This window comes from Piliocolobus tephrosceles, chromosome 1, assembly GCF_002776525.5.
Source record: "Piliocolobus tephrosceles isolate RC106 chromosome 1, ASM277652v3, whole genome shotgun sequence".
NCBI lineage: Eukaryota > Metazoa > Chordata > Mammalia > Primates > Cercopithecidae > Piliocolobus > Piliocolobus tephrosceles.
In genome coordinates, this window is record NC_045434.1 from 98,205,636 (window position 1) to 98,230,159 (window position 24,524).

Below are 24,524 nucleotides of genomic sequence, written 5' to 3' on the forward strand. Positions count from 1 at the left end.
ACCCAAGGGCCCAGGAACTCATAATGTTCCTTCCTCTTTGAAAGAGGCAGTTGAAACTGACAGCCAGTCCCTAAGGAAGAGTGACCAAACACAATCCCCAGCCCTGCACCTTCTCTCCATCCACAAAGATATGCTGATTCCAGGCAGCTAACGTGGGACTCAAACCATCAGGCAGATGAACACTCACCTGTTCCGTAGCTTGCCCCAAAAGCCAGGGAGAGAAATAGCACGAAGGTCAAGGCGAGGAGCCCCTTGGAATCCATCAGCCAGTGAGGAGAAGGAAAGGGTCCTGGTCAGAGCTTGGCAGCTGCTCACAGATGGTAGGCAGAAGCAAGCTTCGTGTCATGCAGTGCTGCCTCTGCTGTCTAATTTATGTATCAGGAACCAGCAGGTTCCTGAACCCGCTTCCTGTATCACCGGGACTTTTTCTGCTTGTGTCTTGAGGATTGCTCATCTCCCATGAGGCTTTAAATCACTTTTTTGTTCTCAAGAAGCAGGCTTCTCAAGAAGCCAGGCACTTAGCCTATGGGAGTCAGGAAAGGGGGTGTGTAGTCACCTCGGCCAAACCCCAGCTTTGGGCAGAAACATGCACCCCTGCTTCTTTCCTTAGCTGTCCCCAGGAACCGGATGTTGCAGATTATCTGAGCAGTTCTCTCCGGTAAGTCTTCTTGGATTGCAAAGAAAAGATGTTTTGTCAGATCACTCCTCAAATTTGGCAGTTCACAGCTGAACTTAGATGACTGCATTTTGATGAGCTCATAGACCTCTTACTTCTGTTTTATTTCATAATTTCAGATAACACCTCAACATGTAGTCTGGTGCGGGTGCCACTGTCACAGAGAGATGGGATGGGCAAGTGCGGGTCACTTGGAAGAAACCCTGGGATCCCAGTGAGTGCAATGTGGTATAATTTAGTGTCCCATGCTCCTAGTTTGTCTTCTCGCATGTGTGTGGATTCCCTCCCAGGCAGGAATGTAGGACAAATCTATCCCAGAGCTCCATCCTTCCAGCTCAGTCTCATTGTTGTGTTTGTTTTTTCCTAATTTTTAACGTCTGTGTGTACATAGTAGGTATATATATATAGATGTATGGGGTATATGAGATACGTTGAGAGAGGCATGCAATGTGTAATAATCACACATTGGGTATTATTACAATGTGTGATTATTAGACACATGGGGTAAGCGGGGTATCCATCACCTCAAACATTTATCCTTTGTGTTATAAACAATGCAATTATACTTTTAGTTATTTTTAAATGTGCAATTAAATTATTATTGACTATAGTCACACTGTCGTGTTATCAAATACTAGTTCTTATTCATTCTTTCTATTTTTTTGTACCCATTAACCATCCCCACTTCTTCACCAACCCCTACTACCCTTCAGCCTCTGGTAACCATCCTTCTACTCTCTATGTCCACAAGTTCAATTGTTTTAATTTTTATCTCCCACAAGCAAGTGAGAACGTGTGAAATTTGTCTGTCTGTGCCTGCCCTATTTCACTTAACATAATGATCTTCAGTTCCTTCCACGTCGTTGCAAATGACAGGATCTAATTCTTTTTTTAGCTGAATAGTACTCCATTGTGTATATGTACCACATTTTCTTTATTCACTCATCTGTGATAGACACTTAGGTTGTTTCCAACCTTGGCTATTGTGAATAGTGGTGTAATAAACATGAGAATACAGATATCTCTTCAATATACTGATTTCTTTTCTTTTAGGTGTACACCGAGCAGTGAGATTGTGGATCATATGGTAGCTCTATTTTTAGTTGTTTTGAGGAACCTTCAAACCATTCTCCGCAGTGGTTGTACTAACTTATAGTCCCACCAACAGTATACAAGGGTTCCCTTGTCTCCACATCCTTGTCAGCATTGTTATTGCCTGTCTTTTGGATAAAAGCCTTTTTAATTTAACTGGGGCTGTGTTGTATTCTGGGAGTCGCCTTTATTTTAGAGTTTGTGTCTAACTTTTCATTGAGGAGAAGAAACTAGTATTGGCAGAAGGAAGATCCCGCCCTCTTTCATGAGTTAAACTATAAGAATGGGATACTGGAAGTGTAACCAATGCTCACAGGGAGACTTGAAAGAGTAGGGAAGTGTTTTTAGAGTTCATTGTAACAGGTCATAGGCACTCTCTGATGGGCCTTCCCATGGGGATCAGGTAATAAAAGTTGGTGGGATATGTGAACTTGTTCTTTATCCTCACTGTTTTCTTCCTTCCTTTCCCCAGCACTCAACTGTCCTCCTCACAACTATTCCCAGTGGTGTGTGCTTGAACCAGCATGTACCAATTAATAGAACTGCTAAATTTTCAGGAATCTAGATGGGCACAGTGGCACGCCTGTAACCCCACCACTTGTGGAGGCCTAGGTGGGAGAACCTTTGAGGCCAAGAGTTTGAAAACAGTCTGGGCAATATAGTGAGACCTCATGTCTACAAAAATATTTTTAAAATAAAAATAAAAAGATAGATTTTCAGAAAGCTTGTGAGGTGCTTGATGAACATGGCCATTATTAAACATATAAAATTAAATTAAATTGTATAAACTTACAGTTAAGCTGGGCGTGGTGGTACATGCCTGTAGTCCCAGCTAGTTGGGAGACTGAAGAATGAGGATCCCTTGGGTCCAAGAGTTTGAGGCTGTAGCATCTTTACAGCAGTGTGAGAATGGACTATCACGATCATGCCTGTTGGCGTGGTTTGCCGCTGTATCCCCACCCAAATCTTATCTCGAATTGTAATCCCCATAATCCCCAAGTGTTGAGAAAGGGACAAGGTGGGAGGTTTTGGATCATGGGGGCAGTTTCCTCTCCATGCTGGTCTTAAGACAGTGAGTGGGTTCTCACAAGATGGGATGGTTTTAGAAGGCAGTATTTTCTGCTCTTGGCTGCACTTCTCTCTCCTACTGTGATGTGAAGAAAGTCCTTGCTTCTCCTTTGCCTTCTGCCATGATTGTAAGTTTCCTGGGACCTCCTTAGCCATGTGGAACTGTGAGTCAATTAAACCTTTTTCCTTTATAAATTACCCAGTCTTGGGTAGTATCTTTAGAGCAGTGTGAGAATGGACTAATACACCTGTGAATAGCCACTGCACTCCAGCCTGGGCAACAGAGCAAAACCCTGACTTTAAAAGAAACTTTACAACTAAATAAATTATACTAAACAGAGGGAATAAAATCTCAAAGCTCATTGTTTCTTAATTATTTTATGACATTACTGATATCTATGTTCTTGAGGTAATTGACATCTCTTATGTGTCTAGAGTGGAAATTAAATACTGGATCATTGGTGCTTCTGGACCTGTCTTCCCCACTCTGCATTCAGTGGCATTATGTTGGGAACTTGAAACTGGCCATGATGAGAGTTTGTGCCATGGAAATCAGCAAGCAATATAAATCAGAACTTTATTGTTTTGTGGATTGTCTAAATGTAAGAAATAATAGAGAAAACATAATGATGCAGAGTACACTTAAATGTGTGCTATGACTGTGGCCCTTACATTGGGATTAGCATAAAAAATTGAGGAAACATTTTTCCAGTATTCAAAAACTATCATCTGATTCAGCAAAAAGTCACTAGTGTCACTGATAAGCAAGTGATGTTCCAACATATATTTTTGTTGTTTCACATTTCTTTAACTTCAAAAAAGACATTAACCAACATTCATCTTGGAACTACATTCCTTTGTCAGTTGTAACCACAGTTCGGCTGTGGATATGAATTAAGCCAATATGAAAGCAAGCAGCCTGTGAAATCAGTGGCTATATGGAATTTACAATAAAGGGGAATGTACATTTTACTAAAATACAATAAATTGTATTTTATAAATTGCATGTTACACGTTCTTCATATAAGCAAAATTTATAATAAACTTATTTACATATATGCATACATTATTTTTCATTATGGTTAACCATTTACCAACACACCACTGTTACAATAACTGAGAATCCAAATAGTGAATGGCATACTGTCTACATATTCATAAAATATCAGTTGAAATAACTAAATGATGTGAGAATACTAGGATCCTGTAAAAATGGGAAACCAGTGATCCAGATCTGATTTCAAGACTGGTGTTCTCTCCTCAAGCTGCACGGCTCCTGGAATGCATGCTGTCTATTCATTTCAAACCATTCTCTCTCAAAGACAGACACTTATTCTCTTGTTTACTTTGCCCTTCCTCTCATTTCCAGAATTAGCCCTACTCCAGCCTCACCATGAGGCATCTCCACTCTGACCTCCGGGATCCCCTCTGCACAGAAAACTGAGCTAATGCTAAGCACTATCTGAAGAGTTTTCCTGTTTGGTGCAATCTAGAACTCAATAAAAACATACATTGAATGAGCGTCAGAAATGGTTTAGATGAAGGTTCTGAGATTCTAGAGTGGATTCTATAGAGTCCTCCCTGCCCCCAAATTCTTCTTCACCTGGAACGTCTGAATGTGGCCTTATTTGGAATAAGGATCTTTCAGATGTAATTAAGGAAAGAATTGAGATGAGATTATGTTGGGTGAATTAGAGTGACCCCCAAATCCAATGAGAGTAGTGCATCTTTATAAGAAATAGAAAAAGGACACACAGAGACACAAAGAAGATGGCCATGTGAAAAGACAGAACAGAGACTAGAGCTATGCAGCCACAATCCAAGGAACACCAGAGACAACAAGACACTGGAAGAGGCACAGAAAGATTCTCCCCTGGAGCTTTCAGAAGGAGCCATGCCCTGCCAATATGTTATTTTTAGACCTTGGGCCTACAGAATGGTAGGAGAATGAATTTCTGTTGTTTAAGTCATCAGGTTTGTGATAATTTGTTACAGCAGTCACAGGAAACTAATACAGGATCTGAGGGACGACGTGACTGACCAGAGATTTGCAGTTAGTACATCCAGTATACTGAGCTGCTTCCTTCAGCTATTAAGAGCAGATGTCAATAGACCAACAACAGAAGATACACAGATGAAAGTGCCTTGTAGTTACAAAGTCGTTTTCAAAAGCCTTCGCATTCACAGCCTTATTTGATCCCCCTAACAGCCCTACTAAGGAGCTAGTGGCATTTGTAAGGCAGGATCTGGACCAAACTTGGGAATCCTGACACTGATCAGAGCTCTTTCCTTTTTCCTGGTGAGTATTTATCACCATGAATACTCAAGAGGATAAGAAGGAAGGAAAGCTTGCTTGCTAATTGAACTCCCTGGATGCCTGGGGTTTCCACATGTGTTATTTCATTAATCTTGGTAGCAGTAAGAAGCAGGAATAATTATCCTCATTTTACAAATTGAAGTATAGTGCTGCTAAATAACTTGCTCAATGGCTCAGAGCCAAAAAAAAAAAAAAAAAAAAAAAAAAAAGCAAGAGTTGGATTCAAACCCTGGATTATCTGACTCCAGAGTCTGTACTCTATCCATTCACCATACCACTTGCATTATACTGAGCAAGAATCTTAGCCAGTCTTCAGGCTCATGTAGGCCAATGGCTCATTATCTGTGAAACATTCCTTCTGGCACAGGCCACAGCGTGGGCAATAGGAGAATCCTAGGTGAGCACTCTTTCCTGTCCTAGCCTCCCATGTCTGTGGCTCAGCACCATTCTTTCCCTTTGGCGATGCAGAGCCCCACCCTGAGAGTGAGGAGGACTACTTTTCTGTGGAAAATAGCCTTCCCCCCAAAACCTCAAATGGGTTATCCATCGAAGACATCTCCTACCTCTTATACTCTTAAATGTGTCCCTAAGACTTGCCACTCTCTCTCCTGACACTATGGCTATGGGTGCCAATATCACCTGCCTGACAGTGTCTGGGCTGGACTGTTCCTGAGTGTCTTGGCTTCCCAGCCAATGGTCATCATCATCATAGCCTCTGACCAGAGGTCCCCTATAGAATGAACTGACCGCACAGAGAAGGGCCACTAAGGCCAGATCACCTGGCCACATGGAGCTAATGATGAGCATATTTATCTGGATAAGAAAAAAAAAACCTGCAAAACCAAAATGAAAACACAGAATTCCCCCAAACTCTGAAACCTCTCCTAGTAGACCTGATTGAAGAGTTTAAAACTGGCCTGGGGAAAGCACTGGGAAAAAACACCCTGGGGTCCGCCCTGCTGGGTGAGATGAGGAAGCCCACAGGGCAGATGGCTGATATGGAGGCTGAGCAAACTAGTCAACCAGATAGCCTTGTTGTGGCTCTGGGGCTGTCAGGGTTGAGGCGAGAGTGGAGAGAAAACTGGGCTTTGAAGTGGCTCTAGCCCAGATCCAGGCTCAGGCTCCACTCAACTCCTCTATGCTGAATGTTCGTGTCTGCCATCAGTTCCCTAGCCAGATGGATGAGCTGAGTGACCAGGCCTGGGCAGGAGAGATGAAAATCCCATTGGCAGTGCCTTCTTCCCTGTATCCTGTCTGTGGTACTGGGATTGCCCACTGCAAGGCCCTCACCAGGTTTCTCACATCAGTGAGAAATTCAGACTTGCTTCAGGGCACTGGAATCTGGAAGTGGAGAGACATCTGAGGGTCTTTGCCATCTGAGGACTTCCTCTCCAAACTGCTGTCATTTCCACTGATGCTCTTCCATCCTTCCAGACCCCAGACCCAATACGTGGGGATCCCTCCCTTCCTGGGGCCTGTGCTGAACTGACTTGGAATTCTTCGCGTCCCTTAAGGGGTGACTGTGACCGAGAAAGAGTCACTGCTTCACAGACTCTCTCCACAGCATTTTTAGAAGCATTCTTGGTAGGACTGGGGTGCTTCCTACTACCTTTCAAATGACCTCATGTAGCAGTCATGTAATTTGCTAGCCTGCTTTTTACTGGCATACATTGTTAAAGAAAGGGAAATGCCCATGCCACTCTACTCCTTCTAGGAAGAAATAGGGTTCAGGAACTGGTGACAGTGGTTATTCAGTCACCAGCCTCAGATCTTTTCTGTGCTCCAAAAACTGCCTCCCATAACCCTGGTCTACCTTCTTAGACAGAGTGGTAGATATGAGAATAATTTGCAAAGTACCTGGAAATCCTGTGTAACCACTATCAGAAGCAGAATTCATTTCTGTCTCTGAATAGTTCTGGTCCTTAACTAACCAGTCACCTCCCTGAGAAACAGAGACAGCTGGGGAATGGGTGCTGTGTGCGCCATGAAGTCATTGAATGACCCTCTGAGATACTCATGGGCCATTTATGCAGTCCAAAGCAGTGATTCCTGCACTGTCACACCAATGAGGTGGGCTGATCTGAAGTGAGTCCAGGAAAGGGGAGAGCTAGGACACTTGAGCTGCTTGGAAAAGCTAGCTATAGGGTAGAAATCTTCAGTGAACAATTCTAACTGGAACCACTAGAGAGAGAGGTGAATAGTGGAGAGTAACTCCAGATGAAGCCCAGTGGTGGAATCCCAATCCACCTGCTTCTCCATCCACTTGCCTCTTCTCCATCCACCCACCTTTTCCCCATCTACCTGCCCGCCCCAGCACTGACTATGAGAAAACCATTCCATTGGTTTAAAATATAGTGACTCTAAACATCCTTTAATGATATCTTCATACTTACCAAGAATAACAAATCTAATTGTCAACCACTTAATGACTTTATCAGATAACACTGCTAGTTAAGAGAAAAATATTTAGGAATTGTGGTCTTTTTTTAACATTGGGGTTCCATCCTCCAATGGTTAATTTTATGTGTCAACTAGATGGCATTATGAAGTGGCCAGATTAAACATTATTTCTGAATGTGTCTGTGAGGGTGTTCTGGATGAGATCAGCATTTGAATCATGTCTCAGGAAAGCAGATTGCCCTCCATCCAATTCATTGAGGGCCTGACTAGAACAAAAAGGCAGAAGGAGGAATTTGTCCCTTTTGCTTCCCACCTGCCTAGTGAGCCCTTGTGCTGGGATTTAAGCCGTCAGCTCCCCTGGTTCTCAGGCCTTCAAACTCGAACTGAAATTACACCACTGGCTTTCTTGGATCTCCAGCTTGCAGACAGCAGGCCATGAAACTTCTCAGTCTCCATAATCACATGAGCCAATTCCTCATAATAAATCTTTTTATGCATATGTATCCTGTTGATTCTGCTTCTCTGGAGAATCCTAACTAATATTCATCTCTTCTTTTAAAAATCACAAACGTAATATAGCACTGAAGAAAATGTCTATAAAAGAAAGAAAATAAAATGTGATCCAGGTATAGTGGCTTCCACCTGTAATCCTAACACTTTGGGAGGCCAAGGCAGGAGGATTATTTGAGGCCAAGAGTTTAAGATCAGCCTGGGCAACCTAATGAGACCCCAGCTCTACAAAAAAAAATTTTTTTTTAATTCGCCAAGCATGGTGGCGCATGCCTGTAGTCCCAGCTACTTAGGAGGCTGAGATAGGAGGATTGCTTGAACCTAGAAGTTCAAGATTACAGTGAGCTATGTTTGTACCACGCACTCCAGCCTGGGTGACATAGTGAGACCCTGTAAAAAAAAACAAAAACAAAAAAGAAAGAAAGGAAAATCTGTCATCATTTTTTAACCATCACAATTGCTTTCAAGTTCGCAGTTTTCCAAACCTTTCTTTATAAGGCAGCGGACTGGTTCAGAACTCTGGCTACATGGTCAGATAGTTCTGGGCCCATGTCCCCATTCTGTTATTTATAAATCATCCCACCTTAGACAAGTTACTTAATCTCTCTAAGCCACGCTTTCCTCATCAGTAACAGAGTTAAGACGAAGAACAGTCTCATAGGATTGTTGGGAGAAGTAAATGGCATAAATACAAGTAAGATGTTCACTGCAGCACCTGACATGTGAAAGCCATTTTGCATTGGTGTCTATCACTTTTTATTGTTTCCTGCAGGTGGTCATGATTAATTAAATGGCGAACCCCATAAAGCTGCAGCTGGGGATGCACAGGAAGTTCTGCTGTGTGGTCAAGATCAAGGACACTCCTCAGAGACATGGAGCAGAATGTTTCAGGCACCCTACAAATGAATGTCATTCCTGGCCATCTCTATTGGAGGCAATGATAACTTGGCAACATAAATTAGGGACAAAAGCACACTATAGACTATTAAGACCTTTTAGCAATTGAAGACAGAGAGATGGACTTCATGTAACAAGTGTTTTAAAGCCCTGTTGTAAAAGAATTGAAATTTCTCAGCATAGACTATCACATTTCATAAAGAAAATATCAGTGTATAATAGAGAACAGGAAGAGTTGTATATGTAAACCAAGAATCAGAACAGAAAATGTGAAACAGAATGAAAATGTGAACTGAACCCTTGGCCACACCTGATGCAGTTTGGCAGAATCCACATGTGGAGGGATTGGAAGACAATACCAAAATCACACAGTACAGTAAATGCGGTTAGTGTTTATTTTCATTGTATACAACACCTCTGAGGGTCTCATTCTGTATGGTGGGCTTGGTCACTTCAATTTATCTTTTTGCTTTATTATAAAATTTCAAGTAAAAAAATGCTTCTGGCTATCATCGTAAGCAAACATCTGATAATTAGGCTAATCTCAAATAATAATTACAGTCAAGATGCTGGTGCCTGGGATAGACACCACATGCCTTTTACTAAGCAGCGGCTTAAGTGAAGTTTTTTCTTGCCTCAGTGGGCTACTCATTCCAGAAGCACATTTGTAACAACAGTCACTGGGTTGCACCTAGTTTTGTATTTTTTCAAATTAACATAATACGTTACAATGACTCACATGTTGTTGCCTAGTTTAATGAAGAACAATTTCTTAAAGAACATTGTGTTCATATCTCTCCTTGAAAAAAGAACAAATGAAGATCAAGAGATTGTTTAAAATGTCAAATTTTAAAAAGCATTCTATGGAGTAAAAGAAGTAAAGATCATACTCAGAGATAGATACTTCCTTCTTTAGTTTTATTGTTTCTAAATTTTGCTTTGTTGAGCAAGATAATAGAGTTAAAACAACAAGGAGTATGTTTTATCTTAAGAAATTTTCCAAGGGGTGAATATGTCAGTTAAGAGGCAGCCTCTTTTTCTGTTGTATTTGTCTTTAAGAAGGACGGCTCATGGTGCCCAGTTCTGATGACAGAACCTGGATAAACACTATTAAAATGAACTCTGGTCTTGTCTTGGGCCCCAACTGGCTGGGATATTGTCCTGCATGCTCAGATGGCATTCTGAGACCCAGCTGTCCTTGGATTTTCTTCCAGCCAGAACCTCCAGCGAAAGTTTCTGTGGAGACATTTCCCTGCAGCTTAGAATATCTACTATTTCTCCTGGAGGAGACTCCCACTCCACCAGAAAGCCCTTCCCTGGAATAGAGGGCTGGGAGAAAGACAAGCAATTACTGTTGCTTCCTATATTGTTTACTGAACTGTTTAAAATACAAGAATCTATTTTAAGAACATGGGTCCTTAATTTGGCTTGCTCACAGAGGTGTGGTATGTCATGGGACTACAAGAAGATGAGAATTCTACAGCAGTACAGCTGAACTTTTCCATGAGCTCAGCACCAGGTTTAACCTTACTGTTACCCACAGGTGATTCACAGATGAGGAAACTGAAGCTTAGAGAGTTAAATAACTTGCTTGAGGTGACACAGTAAATAAATAGCAGACACAGCACTTGGATATAATCTCTACTGCCTCTTACCACACTGACCCAGGATACATGCTATTGAGCAAAGCCATTACCGGAGCCCTTCATATCTAGGGGCAAGAGGCCAGATAAGGAGAGATCAGGGAAAGAGAATAGCGGTGGTCCTATGCCCTCCTTTTATGACATTTTTTCTAAGCTCTTGCCCCATATCCTAATCTACTTATCATTAAGGATTTTTGACTCTTGACTTCCCTTAGTCTTTCCCGTCTTCTTAGAAACTGCTCCAGCCTTCACCTGGGGCTTTCTCTTTCTCCCCACTCCTTTCTGCCCTTTGAGTTGTCTCGCTCCCAGGAGATTTCTTGCCACTGGCCTAGGTCAACAAACAGACTCATCAGGGTCCTGCCATAAGCATGATTCTGCTTTTCTTATCCTGAGTTATACACTGAGGCTCCACAGGCCCTGATATTTTTGACGTAAGACGGGTGAGATCCAAAATTGGGGCTTAGCCCAGGAGGGCTCTTGGCTTTGCCCAAGGAAGAATTCAAGGGTGAGCTGGTGGTGTTAAACAACGACTCGCAGAGCAAGGCTACCCCAATAGGCTGTGTGTCCAAAGTAGCAGATCAGAGGCAGTTTTGCACTCACATTTATACCCACTTTTAATTATGTGCAAATTAAGTGACAATTTACACAGAAATTTTTAGGAAAAGGGTGGTAACTTCCTGGTTGTCAGGTCATGGCCATGGAAAGGGGCAGTAATTTCTGAGTGTTGCCATAGCAGTGGTAAACTGACATGTTACACTGGTGGGTGTGTCTTATGGAAAACTGCTTCCACTCCAGCCCTGTTTCAGCTAATCTTCAACTTGGTCCTGTGCCTGAGCCCTGCTTACACAGTCAAGTCCCACCTCCTACTTTACTTCCACTGTTTGACAGTCTCATGGCTCTCTATTTGGGATCTTAGATATTTGGCCCCACTATTGCCCAGCTCTGCTGTTCCTTGAATGATTAATGTTTGAACAATTTATACTGCCACCCAAAGAATCCGAGGGCTCAAGTTTGACCTTATGCTAATAAAATTTTTATGCCAAGTAAGTTTCTTTTCTTTTTACATTTTAGATTCAAGGGGTGCAGGTGTAGATTTGTTATTGTGCAATGCTGGGGTTTGGACTTCTACTGAACCCATCACTCACATAGTGAATATAATACCCAGTAGGTAGTTTCCAACCCTTACCCCACTCCCTTGCTCCCCACTCTTGGGGTCCCCAGTGTCTGTCTATTGTTTCCGTCTTTATGTCTGTATGTACCCATTATTTAGCTCCCACTTGCAAGTGAGGACATGCTGTTTTTGTGTAATTTATTTAGGATAGTGGCCTCCAACTGCATCCATGTTGCTGCAGAAGACATGATTTCATTCTTTCTTACAGCTGCATAGTATTCCATTGTGTACATATACCACATTTTCTTTATCCAACCCACTATTGATGGGCACCTAAATTGATTCCATGACTTTGCTATTGTGAATAGTGCTGCAATAAACATATGAGTACAGGTGTCTTTTTGATAAAACTATTCCTTTTCCTTTCAGTAGATTCCCAGTAGTGAGATTGCTGGATCAAATGGTAGTTCTAAAATAATTTTGAGAAATCTCCATACTGTTTTCCATAGGGGTTGAACTTGTTTACATTCCCAACAACAGTGCATAAGTGTTCTTTTTCTCCACATCCTTGCCAACATTTGTTATTTTTTCACTTTTTAGGAATAGCCATTCTAGCCGGTGTGAGATGGTATTTCATTGTGGTTTTAATTTGCATTTCTCTGATTATTAGTGATACTGAGCCTTTTTCATATGTTTGTTGGCCACTTGTTGTCTTCCTTTGAGAAGTGTCTCTTCGTGTCCTTTGCCCACTTCTTAATGGTTGATATAAATGGATGTTTCTCACCTCCAAATGTTGAAAAGTAATTCTCAGTGTTGGAGGTGGAGCCTAGTGGGAGGTGTTTGGGTCATAGAGGCAGATCACTCATGAATGGCTTGGTGTCCGCCCCACAATAATGAGTTCATGAAAGAGCTGGTTGTGTAAAAGAGCATGGCATCTCTCTCACTCCCTCTCCTGCCATGTGACATGCCTGCTCCCCATTACCTTCCACTATGACTGTAAGCTTCCTGAGGCCTCACCAGATACTGGTGCCATGTTTGTATGGCCTGCAGAACTATGAGCCAAAAAACCCTCTTTTCTTTATAAATTACCCAGTCTCAGGCATTCTTTCATAGCAATGCAAAATGGACTAACACAATGGAGTTGTTTCTTTCTTGTTGATTTGCTTAAGTTCCTGATAGATTCTGGCTATTAGTCCTTTGTTGGATGCATAGTTTGCAAATATTTTCCCCCATTCTGTAGGTTGTAATTTACTCTGTTGACTTTTTTTCTTTTGCTGTCCAGGAGCTCTTTAGTTTAATTAACTCTCATTTGTCAATTTTTGTTTTTGCTGTATTTGTGTTTGAGATATTAGTCATAAATTCTTTCCTAGATTAATGTCTGCAAGAGTTTTTCCTAGGTTTTCTTCTAGGATTTTTATAGTTTGAAGTCTAACATTTAAGTCTTTAATTCATCTCAAGTTAATTTTTGTATAAGGGGAAGGGTAGGGGTTCACTTTCATTCTTCTGCACATGACTAGACTGTTTTCCCAGCACCATTTATTGAATAGAGTGTCCTTGCCCCATTGTTCACTTTTGTCGACTTTCAAAGATCAGTTGGTTATAGGTTTATGGCTTTATTTCTGGGTTCCATGTTCTGTTCCATTGATCTATGTGTTCATTTTTGTACCAGTACCATGCTGTTTGGGTTACCATGGCCTTGTACTATAGTTTGAAGTTGGGTAATGTGGTACCTATGGCTTTGTTCTTTTGCTTAGGATTGCTTTGGCTAGCCAGGCTCTTTTAGGTTCCATGTGAATTTTAGAATTGTTTTTTTCTAATTCTGTGAAAAATGATAGTAATTTGATAATAATTTTGTTAATTCATAGATTGTTTTGAGAAACATGGTCATTTAAATGGTATTGACTCTTCCAATCCATGAGCATGGAATGTTTTTCCATTTGCTGTCTCATCTGTGATTTCTGTCATCCATGTATTGTAGCTCTCCTCATAGAGATCTTTCACCTCATTAGTCAAATGTATTCTTAGGTATTTTATATTTTGTGGCTATTGTAAATGGGATTGAGTTATTGATTTGGTTCTCAACTTGAATGTGATTGGTGTATAGAAATGCTACTGATTTTTGTATATTGATTTTGTATCCTGAACCTTTGTTGAGATTATTTATCAGGCCTAGGAGCCTTTTGGAGTAATCTTTAGGGCCTTCTAGGTACAGGAACATGTTGTCAGTGAACAGAGATAATTTGACTTTTTTTTCCTATTTGAATGCATTTTATTTCTTTTTCTTGCCTAATTGTTCTGACTAGGATTTCCAGCACTCTACTGAATATGAGTGGTGACAGTGGGCATCCTTGTCTTGTTCCAGTTCTTAAGGGGAATGCTTACAAATTTTGCCCATTCTATAGGATGTTAGCTGTGAGTTTGTCATGGATTGTTCTTATTATTTTGAGGTATGTTCCTTTAGTGCCTAGTTTGTTGAGGGTTTTTCTTGTGAAGAGACGTTGAATTTTATTGAATGCTTTTTCTGTATTTATTGAGATGATCATACGGTTTTTGTTTTTAATTGTTTATGTGGTGAATCACATTTATTGATTTGTGTATGCTGAATCATGTCTGCATCCCAGAAGTAAAGCCCACTTTATCCTGATGAATTGTCTTTTTGATGTGCTGCTGAATTCAGTTTGCTAGTATTTTGTTGAGAGTTTTTGCATCTGTGTTCATCAGGAGTATTAACTTGTAGTTTTCTTTTTTTATCATGCCCTTACCAGATTTTGATATCGGGATGATACTGGCTTTATAGAATGAATTGAGAAAGAAGCCCTTTTCCTCAATTTCTTGGAATAGTTTTAGAAAGATTGGTACCAGTTGTTCTTTGTACATCTGGTAGATTTCCACTGTGAGTCCGTCTGATTGTGGGCATTTTTTGGTTGGTAGTTATTTTTTTTTTATTACTGATTCAGCTTTGCAACTCATTATTGGTCTGTTCATAATTTCAATTGCTTCCTGGATCAATCAGGAGTTTATGGGTTTCCATGAATTTATCCATTTCCTCTTGATTTTCTAGTTTGTGTGCGTAGAGCTGTTCATAGTGGTCTCTGAGGATCTTTCGTCTTTCTGCAATATTAATGGTAATGTCACCTTTGTCATTTCTGATTGTGCTTATTTGGGATCTTTTCTTGTTTTTCCTTGATTATTCTAGCAGTCTATCAATCTTATTTATCCTTTCAAACAACCAGCTTTATTTTTTTGATCCTTTGTGTGAGTTTTTTTTTTTTTTTTTTTGTCTCAGGTTCATTTATTTTTGCTCTGATTTTAGTTATTTCTTTTCTTCTGCTAGCTTCATCAAAAAAGGTTATCATTGCATGGTTGTATGTATATAGCTAAAGGAACATGAAGACAAATATGAATTAGAGCCACAGGGATTTCGCTCATTACTTGTATGACGTAGGATAAGTCATGGTGTTGGCGAAAACCAGTTTTCTTATCTATAAAATAATGCACTACAAGTTATCTCACATAGTGGATGCTATGATGTGCTGTTCAGATCTCCCCCTCAAGACCAAAGCAGTCATTTCCATGCAGGAAGTATTGGTGGCTGACAGCTCTCCGCTGAGTTCCTCCCCAGGAACTGCCCTTAGCCAGTTCCTTAGCCAGAACCCACATCAAACAACTGGGCCAATTGGTTGATGAAAGAGTATAAAAATCCAGTCCCCTTTTGCCTCAATTTGCAACAGCTCTGAGGGTCATTCCAGCTCTAAGGCTCCTCACTGAGTCAGCTGAGGACTTTGTTGCAGCTGCATCCACAGCTCAACTTCTCCCTCTGCTCACTCTTACTTCCCTCACTCCCTCACAGGTATTAATTATATCATGGGCACTCCTCCATCAACTTTTCATACACAAATCTCCATCTCAGAGTCTGATTTTTGAAAACCTGAGCAAAGATACCTAATATGTTTTCTGAGTGTTAAAACAACAGTGTATTTAAAGTACAGTATTTGCTATATTGTGAACACTCAATATTTGCTATTCTCTTCTCTTCCTCATTGTTTTGATCTGTTTTTCTTTCATTCCTGCAAGGATACACAACCCAGGACTTCCCATAGGAGGCAGTGTCTCCCCTTTCACCTGATCAAAACTCCTTTTTGCACACAAATAATTATACACATTCTTGGAAAGCCATTTATTCTTTGATGGAAGCCACCAAAAGTTTTAAGCAGCTGAGTGACCTGTTCATATTTTTGCTTTAGAAAGATTACCTTGCCCAGGCGTGGTGGGATTACACACCTGTAATCCCAGCACTTTGGGAGGCTGAGGCTGGCAGATCACCTGAGGTCAGAAGTTTGAGACCAGCCCGACCAGTATGATGCAGCCCCGTCTCTACTAAAAATACAAAAATTAGCCAGGCCTGGTGGCATGTGCCTGTAATCCCAGCTACTTGGGAGCCTGAGACAGGAGAATCACTTGAACCCGGGAGGCGGAGGTTGCAGTGAGCCAAGATTGCACCATTGCACTCCAGCCTGGGCAACAAGAGCAAAAATCTGTCTCAAAAAAAGAAAAGAAAAGATTACTTTGGCCTTAGTGTGAGACAGATTTAGGTAGACCTACAGGCTAGGAACAGATTTGAAGAAATGATGGGTCTTAACTGGAGAAGTGACAATGAGGTGGGAGAGAAGGAGGTCCATTGGAGAGTTATCTCATAGGTGGATTTTTCAGGGTTTGGTGACTAATTGAATGTGGACTGTGAAGGATAGTGGTCTATATACTATGGCCTTTAAACTTCCAGCTTAGTTTCCCAGTAGATGGCAATGCCATTCTCTAGGAAAGGAAGTATAAGAGGTGGAGATAACTTTGGGGCAAAATTGAGAGCAAGGAGTATAAGATTATTTGTTGGCTTGGGATATGGTCAGTTGAAGTGTTTACAGTTCATGCATATGGAGAGTTCCAGGGGCTATTTGAAAACACAGAGCTGACTTTGAGAGGAGAAGTATAATCTGAAGGAAAGCAAACAAATTTAGAAGCCATATTTTCAACTCCTTCATTTCACCCCCAGAAAGCTAAGACTTAGAGACTAAAACTTCTAAGGGACTTACCATACAGCTAGTTTTTGAAAAGCCATGACCAAAAACCAAATCTCTTGGGTTTAGGTCAATGCACCCATATCCTGATTGAGTTTCATTATGTTCTATTTACCTTCATGGTTCCCCAATCTAACAATGCCTGATATAAAGCAAGTGCTAAAAACGTTTGTGGAATGAATATACTGATTGCTGCCTTCTTTGGTGGGGGTAGAGCTGGCCCCACGTCTTCACATCATCACTGGAATTACACCTCAGAAGCATCTTGGAAGTCAGCAGACCTAGGGAAGTCCTACTTAGCCATGAAATTTGCATTTCCCCAGGTACCTCCCAACCCCTCTCCACTTCCTCTGAGAGCAAAACCTACATTGTTCATGTCACACCCATGGGCAGACTTTGTGCTCGGTGCACAGACCTGATTGGGAAGATTGATAAAAGCAAAATAGAAAGAAGCTGTGATCTGGGTCATATGAGTTATATAATTAGTTCCCTCTTATTTTACACTTGGGGAAACTTAGGCTAAGAGATCTAGTCTTAATTCATTCAAATTAGAGTTGAGAGCCCAGAAGAGAGGAAGGAGCATTTGGGACAGAGGAAGGCAACTAATACTTATTGAGCACTTACTGTATGGCAGACTTTATGTGGAATGATTTATTTAGGTTATCTCATTTAATTCTGATTTTAAAAATCATCCACATATGGAAACTGAGGTTTAGAAAGTTTACTTTTCCTGAGGTTCTGAAGCTGGTAAGTGACGGCTCTGGAACTCAGACTCAAGGCTGTCTGCCTCCAAAGGTCATGCTCCTTCCCCTACACCACACAGCCTCCCAGAAGCTGGAAAGTGGTTCTGGGTACTAGGTATAAGCTTGAAGACCAACCAGACATGCTCATTCCAGTGCTTCTCTAGGAGCCAACAAGTCCTCCAACATTGCCACCTTAGAAGGTCCTGCAAAATTGAGTGGTCTAGGGTTTGACAGAGTCCAGAAGACACTTACGAACATAAGATGGGCAGTGGGTCAAGTCCCAGGGAGTACCCAGTAGTATCAACAAAGAAAGGAGAATGTGTATTTGCCTTCCAGCCTCAGCCCTGCTGGTAACTTGCCAGATGGCCTTGGGCTGGTCACTTCCTTCTTGTCCTCCTCCAAGATTAAAGAAAATTAGGAAATGCAAATTTTATGGGCTTCCCTGCTGACTATTTCCAAGTTTTCTTTGTAGTAATCATTCCTTTCACAGAGAGGGTGGGTAAAGGTGATTATGGTCCAGGGAGAGAATCTTATTCCTAAGAAGTGGTTCTTGGACTTTGGAGAGGCAACAATTGGTTTGAGTCTTAACAAATGAGTGGGAGTTTGTTAGGCCAAAGAGGAGTGGGAGGGGATTCCAGGAAGTGTAAAAGTTTGAGCAAAGGCGTTGAGTAAATTCGGGAAATTGCTAGCAGTTCAGGAAGGTTGCAGCATTCAGTGCAAAGGAGGGGCCAAACTAGAAATTGGACAGGAGAAATTCACAGAAACCAAGCCACATAAGGATCAGTAGAACCCTGTAGGCTCTTCAAAGAGCCTATCCTTGAAGGATTTAAGTATGAAAATGTTGTCATTATTTAAACCTAGACTTTAAAGAGATCCTTCTGCTCTGTGTTCCTGCCCTCTGCCAGAGATAGCAAGACTGACAGAGACTCTGAGCCTGTAGCCTGGGAGCCAGAATGGAGAGACACATTGGGCAGAGCCCGGCAGAGTCACAGGAACTTGTAGTCCTCATCTATTTGTTATTCATGGAAGCTTTCTCCTTTTCTTGATTGGATCAACAGGAAAATAAACTGTCATCTTTGGCAGATGATTCAATGGGAATTCAAGGGATTCAATGGGAATTCAAGGTTGAAAATGATAATGTACTCTGAGAACTCACAGATCTATAAAAGGAGAGGCCTATACAAGGAAAGAAGAGGATGTGGTAAATGCAGAACAGACCCTCAGCATCTTGAAGGACCACCAAGGGGAAATAAGTATTGCAGACCTTTCATTAATCTGTATTTTTAACTTTTTGTTTGAAAATAATGTCAAAAGAGTTGCAAGAAACAATTATTATTAATAATAGTACAAAGAACACCGTTATAAATATCTTGCAGGGAGGGAGCTACAAGTTGGCTGTGACTGTGAATACCTCTCTGTAATGTTTTGCCCATTTTGCTTTAATATTAGCTATCTCTCTCTCTCTCTCTCTTTCTCTGTCTCTATTTGAACTATTATAGGGTAGGTTGCATATGTCTTGGCTTTTTATCTTAAATACATCAGTATGAAGAGTTAGGATAATTTCTTATACAACCACAATATAGTTATCACTTAAGTAAATTTTACATTGATAACAATATTCTTGTCTAACCTACTGTTTGTACTTCAGTTTTGTCAGTTGACCCTATAGTGTCTTTTGTAGCCATATTTTTCCCTCTAGGTCAGGATCCAGTCCAGTATCAGGTATTCCATTTAGCTGTTGTATCTCTTTAATATCCTTCAACTGGAACATTTCCATAGCTATATCTTCTCCTTTATGACATGGATATATTTGAACAATGCAATTTTCCCACCCTTTCTTTTTTTTTCTTTTTTTGAGACGGAGTCTCATTCTGTCACCCAGGCTGGAGTGCTGTGGTGCAGTCTCGGCTCACTTCAACCTCTGCCTCCCGGGTTCAAGCGATTTTTCTGCCTCAGCCTCCTGAGTAGCTGGGATTACAGGCATGCACCACCATACCTGGCTAACTTTTTTGTATTTTTGTAGAGACAGGGTTTCACCATGTTGGTCAGGCTGGTCTCAAACTCCTGACCTCAGGATTCGCCTGCCTCAGCCTCCCAAAGTCCTGGGATTACAGCCTCTCTTTTTTAATAGCAAATTCCTCACTTGGGGTTTTTTGGTATTTCCTTACAACTAGATTCACATTATACATTCCCAGACTAGGTATTACACAAGTGATGTTGTAATCTCAAGGTATCACATCTAGAGACCCTTGATGTCTTCTCATTGATAATGTTAATTTTGATCACTTGGCCAACACATTGCCAGATTTCTGTATTGTATAGTCACTTTTTCTTTTTCCATTTTAACTAATAACTATATATTGGCATACAGTGGAAGGCCATGCAAATATCTTACTCCTCATCAAAATTTCCTCTGAGATTTAGCATCCATTGATAATTTTTGCCTGAGCCTGTCTTAATTGTGATAGTTGCAAAATAATAATTTTCTTCACTTTAGCACCTCACTCCATATTTGGCAGTGTGTTGTAAGCAAGAACCCTCCTTTCACCTCCCTGATCTATCACATCTGTCTTCTCCAGTCATTTTTGGTAGTCTGTGTGATTCTTGAAATTTTTTCATTTCATCTAATTTATTTCCTTACAATTGTTCATACTATCCCCCTTATAATCATTTTTATTTCTTTAAAGTCAATAGTAATATCCCCTTTTAATTTTGATTTTGGTCCTTTGAGTCTTCTCCATTTTTCACTTTATCAGTCTAGCTAAACATTTGTCAGTTTTGCTGATCTTTTCAAATAACTAACCTTTAAATTTGTTTTTCTCTTATTTTTGTATTCTCTCTTTCATTTCTTTCCACTTTTATCTTTATTATTTTCTCCTTCTTGCTTTCTTTGAGTTTAGTTTATTATTCTTTTTATAGTTTCTTAATGAACTTCGTTTGTTCTTTTTATAGTTTATTTTCTTTCTTTCTTTTTTTATTTTTATTTTATTTTATTTATTTATTTATTTTAGACAGGGTCTCACTGTGTCACTCAGGCTGGAGTACAGTGGTACAATCACAGCTCACTGCAGCCTTGATCTCCTAGGTTCAAGCAATCCTCCTACCTTAGCCACCCAAGTAGCTGGGACTACAGGTATGAGTCCCCCAACCCGGCTAATTTTTTAAAATTTTTTGTAGAAACAAAGTCTATGTTGCTGGTCTTGAACTCCTGAGCTCAAGTGATCCTCCTGCCTCAGTCTCTCAAAGTGTTAGGGTTACAGGAATTAGCCACTAATCCCAGCCTATAGTTTCTTAAGGTAGAAGGTTAGATTATTGATTTGAGATCTTTCTTTTTTAATTTAGGCATTTACAGCTATAAAAGTTTCTCTAAGCATTGATTTCCTGCATCTCATAAGTTTTTGATGTGTAATATTTTTAGTTTTATTCATCTCAAAGTATTTTGTAATTTCCCCTATTATTTGTTCTTTGACCTACTAGTTTTAGAAGTATGTAGTTTGATTTGCACCTAATGGTGAATTTTCCAAATATCCCTCTGTGATTGATCTATAATTTCACTCCATTAAAAACATACTTTTGACATTTCTGTAATTTTAGTCATATCGTATTTGTTGAGACTTGTTTTATGGGCTAACATATAGTCTATACTGGAGAATGTTCCATGTACATTTAAGAACAACAAACGCATATTCTGCTGTTGTTGGGTAAAGTGTTCTATAGACTTTGGTTAAGTTTAGTTGGTTTATAATGTTGTTTAAGTCTTCTACTTCCTTGTTGATTTTATGTCTAGTTGTTCAATCCATTATTGAAAAGGGATATTGAACTCTCAGTGATTATTATTGAATTGTCTATTTATCCCTTCAATTCAGTAAGTTTTTGCTTCATGTATTTTGGGGCTCTGTGCATATATGTTAATAATTGTTACGTCTTCTTGATGCATTAACTCTTTTATTATTATAAAATGTCCTTCTTTGTCTTTACAACAGTTTTTGTCTTAAATCATATTTTTGACTGATCTTAGTTTCTAAACCCAGCTCTCTTTTAGTACTGCTTCCATAATATAATATATCTTTTTCCACCTTTTACTTTCAACTTGTAGGTGTATTTGAATCAAACTGTGTCCTTTGTACACAACATATAGTGGGCCCATTATTTTTAATCCAGTCTTATAACCTTGGCCTTTTATTTATAATGTTTAATCCATTTATATTTAATGTAATTTCTGATAAGGTAGGATTTATGTTTGCCATTTTCCTATTAGTTTCCTATGGGTTTTATTTTTTATGTGTTCTTCTCTTTATTAGTGCCCTCTTTTGTATTAAATATATCTTTTCTACTGTACACTTAAGTTCCCTTGTCATTTTTTTTTTTTTTTTTTTACTGTATTTAAGTTATTTCCTTCATAGTTGCTTTGGAGATTACAATGATCTTAATTGCAATAATATAATACTTTGTTCTCACATAGCTTTTTCTCTTGCCCCCATTTTTTGCTGTTATTGTCATACAAATTACATCTTTATACATGTGTGTCATTAACACAGATTTATAATTATTGTTCTATAAAATTGTCTTTTAAATCAGATAAGAGAAAAAATTACAAACAAAAACTACATTTATACTGTCTTTTATATGCATTTTACGTATCGTATACCAGGGCAGCCCACATGAGTGAGCAAGTGCGGGGAGAGCGAGGGAATGAGGAGCGGAGGCGACCTGACCCAGGGAGCGAGCGCCAGCGCATGTGAAGTGAGCGGAAGCCGCCTACCCCCGACCCACTTCCCTGTTCCTTCTCTCCCCATCCCTGTTTCTCCCCTCCACCACACCACCCCGCGCAACCCCGCCCCCGACTCCAAGCAGCACCAAGTCTGCGCCAATGGCCCAAGTCGGTAAAAAGGAGCTCAACTCCAACTGCAACCAGGCAGACGAGACCTCAGAAAAAGAACAGCAAGAAGCAATTGAACATATTGGTGAAGTACAAAATGAAACAGACTTCATGAACAAGCCAGTGAGGAGAATTTGAAAGTAGAACAGAAATAGAACAAACTCTGCCAACCATTTTTTCAGAAGAGGTCAGAATTGATCATTGATTGCCCAAACCCCTGATTTTTGGGTAATATCATTTGTCAACCACCCACGAGTGTCTGCACTGCTTGTGGAGGAGGACTAAGAGGAACTGCATTATTTGACCAGAGTTGAAGTGACATAATTTGAAGATACTAAATCAGGTTACAGAATAGATTTTTATTTTGATGAACATCCTTACTTTGAAAAGTTATCTCCAAAGAATTTCATCTAACTGAGAGTGGTGATCCATCTTCAAAGTTCATTGAAATCAAATGGAAATCTTGAAAGGATGTGACAAAACGTTCAAGTCGAACAAAGAATAAAACCAGTAGGAAGAGGCAGCCTGAGGCACCAGAGAGATTCTTGACCTGCTTTACTTTCTGATGCAGGTGCTGGTGAGTTAGGAGAGGTCATCACAGGTAGTACTTGGCCAAACGCATAACAATGCTTCTTGGCTCCCAATGTGAATGATGAAGAAGAAGAATAAGACGGAGAAGAAGAAGAAGAAGAAGATGATGATGATGAAGAGGAGGAAGGATGAGAAGATATTGATGAAGAAAGGGATGAGGATGAAGGCGAAGAAGAGGAAGATGATGATGAAGGTGAGGAAGGAGAGGAGGATGAAGGAGAAGATGACTAACAGAACACTGATGTTCTGAACACTTTTTAAGAAAATTTTCTCCAATCCCTGGGAGCAAGTTGCAGTCTTTTTTCTTTATTTCCCCTCTTGTGCTCAGTCACCCTGTTCTTGAGGTCTCTTTTCTCTGCACCATGGTTTTCAACTTATTTGGGGGGCAATACCTTGAGCATAACACAATGGGAAAAGATTCTCTACCTCTTTCTGTTCAGAATTCATTCTTATCTCTTCCTGTCTGAACAAGAACTGTATGGAATCAACACCACCGAGCTCTGTGAGAGAAAAGAAAACCTTCTCCCTTCACTCTGCTGGAAGCTGGAGAGTGCCAGACCCCTGTGTAGCAGTGCATAGAATTCTAGCTTCTTTCCTCCTTTCTCTGTATATTGGGTCAGAGAGTACAGCATGTCTCTATGTGAATATGGACAGTCATTTACCAACATGTATCTGTCTACTTTCTTTTATTTAAAAAAAGGAAGAAAAAACCTTTTAAAAATGAGGTTATAAAAAGTCATCAAAGGGTGGATATGAGGTATTTGGTGGGTTAAGTGGGTATTTTGACAGCATGGCTTCTCCGTTGGCATGTTTAATTGTGATGTTTGACAGACATCCTTGCAGTTTAAGATGACACTTTTGAAATAAAATCTCTCCTAATGATAACGAGCCCTGCCACTCAATGAGATAATCAGCAGAACCTGTAGGATCTTATTTGGAATTCACATTCTCTTTTGTAATTTTGTTCCAGTTTATTTTTAAATTTTCTTTTTGTGTCACTAGAAAGGAAGGACGATGCTCAGTTTTAAATGTTAGAAGTGTACAAATTGCTTTGTTAACAATAAAACTGAATGTATATACACAATAATAATAATAATGAAGCGGCTATGTTGTATAGGGGTATATCGGGCCTGAGGACCTGGCCGGTGCTGCCAGTAACTATCTTTGACTCTATCTGGAAATTCACAAAAGAATAGAGCTGATTATTCTCCAGTCTTACCCCTCCAAAGCCCTTGCAAGAGACTGGGGAGGGATCACTGACGCTTTTCAGTGTCTCTTGCCTTACTAGTTTTTCCTTAGAAAAAAATACACCACACTTTATCATGAATATATATATATATATATATGGTTCTTTACTGAATTGTTCAGTAGATCTCAAAAGAACAGGGAACTTGAGAAAGAACAAAGGTTATACAAATTTGCATAATGAAGCATAGTGTCACAAGCCTGGAAAACAATTGGGGCTGATTCATCTTGAGAATTCTAAAATTTTGCACATTAAATCTTGCTATCTAGATGCTAATAT

At 40.1% G+C, this 24,524-nt stretch overlaps 1 protein-coding gene and 1 pseudogene across 2 annotated transcripts in view; one reads left to right on the top strand and one right to left on the bottom strand.

Annotated features, from left to right (window-relative positions):
* Positions 1 to 634, bottom strand: part of SLAMF1 (signaling lymphocytic activation molecule family member 1) — a 39,451-nt gene extending 38,817 nt beyond the window's left edge. Inside the window, exon 1 of one of the 2 annotated variants that reach the window (XM_023214258.1) lies at positions 188 to 634. In XM_023214258.1, the coding sequence (XP_023070026.1) occupies positions 188 to 263 (76 nt within the window). In that variant the 5' untranslated portion in view covers positions 264 to 634. The remainder of the gene's footprint in view (positions 1 to 187) is intronic. The other variant, XM_023214259.2, reaches the window with a different exon arrangement.
* LOC111543883 lies at positions 386 to 24,076 on the top strand (annotated as a pseudogene).
* Positions 24,077 to 24,524: the final 448 nt, after the last annotated feature.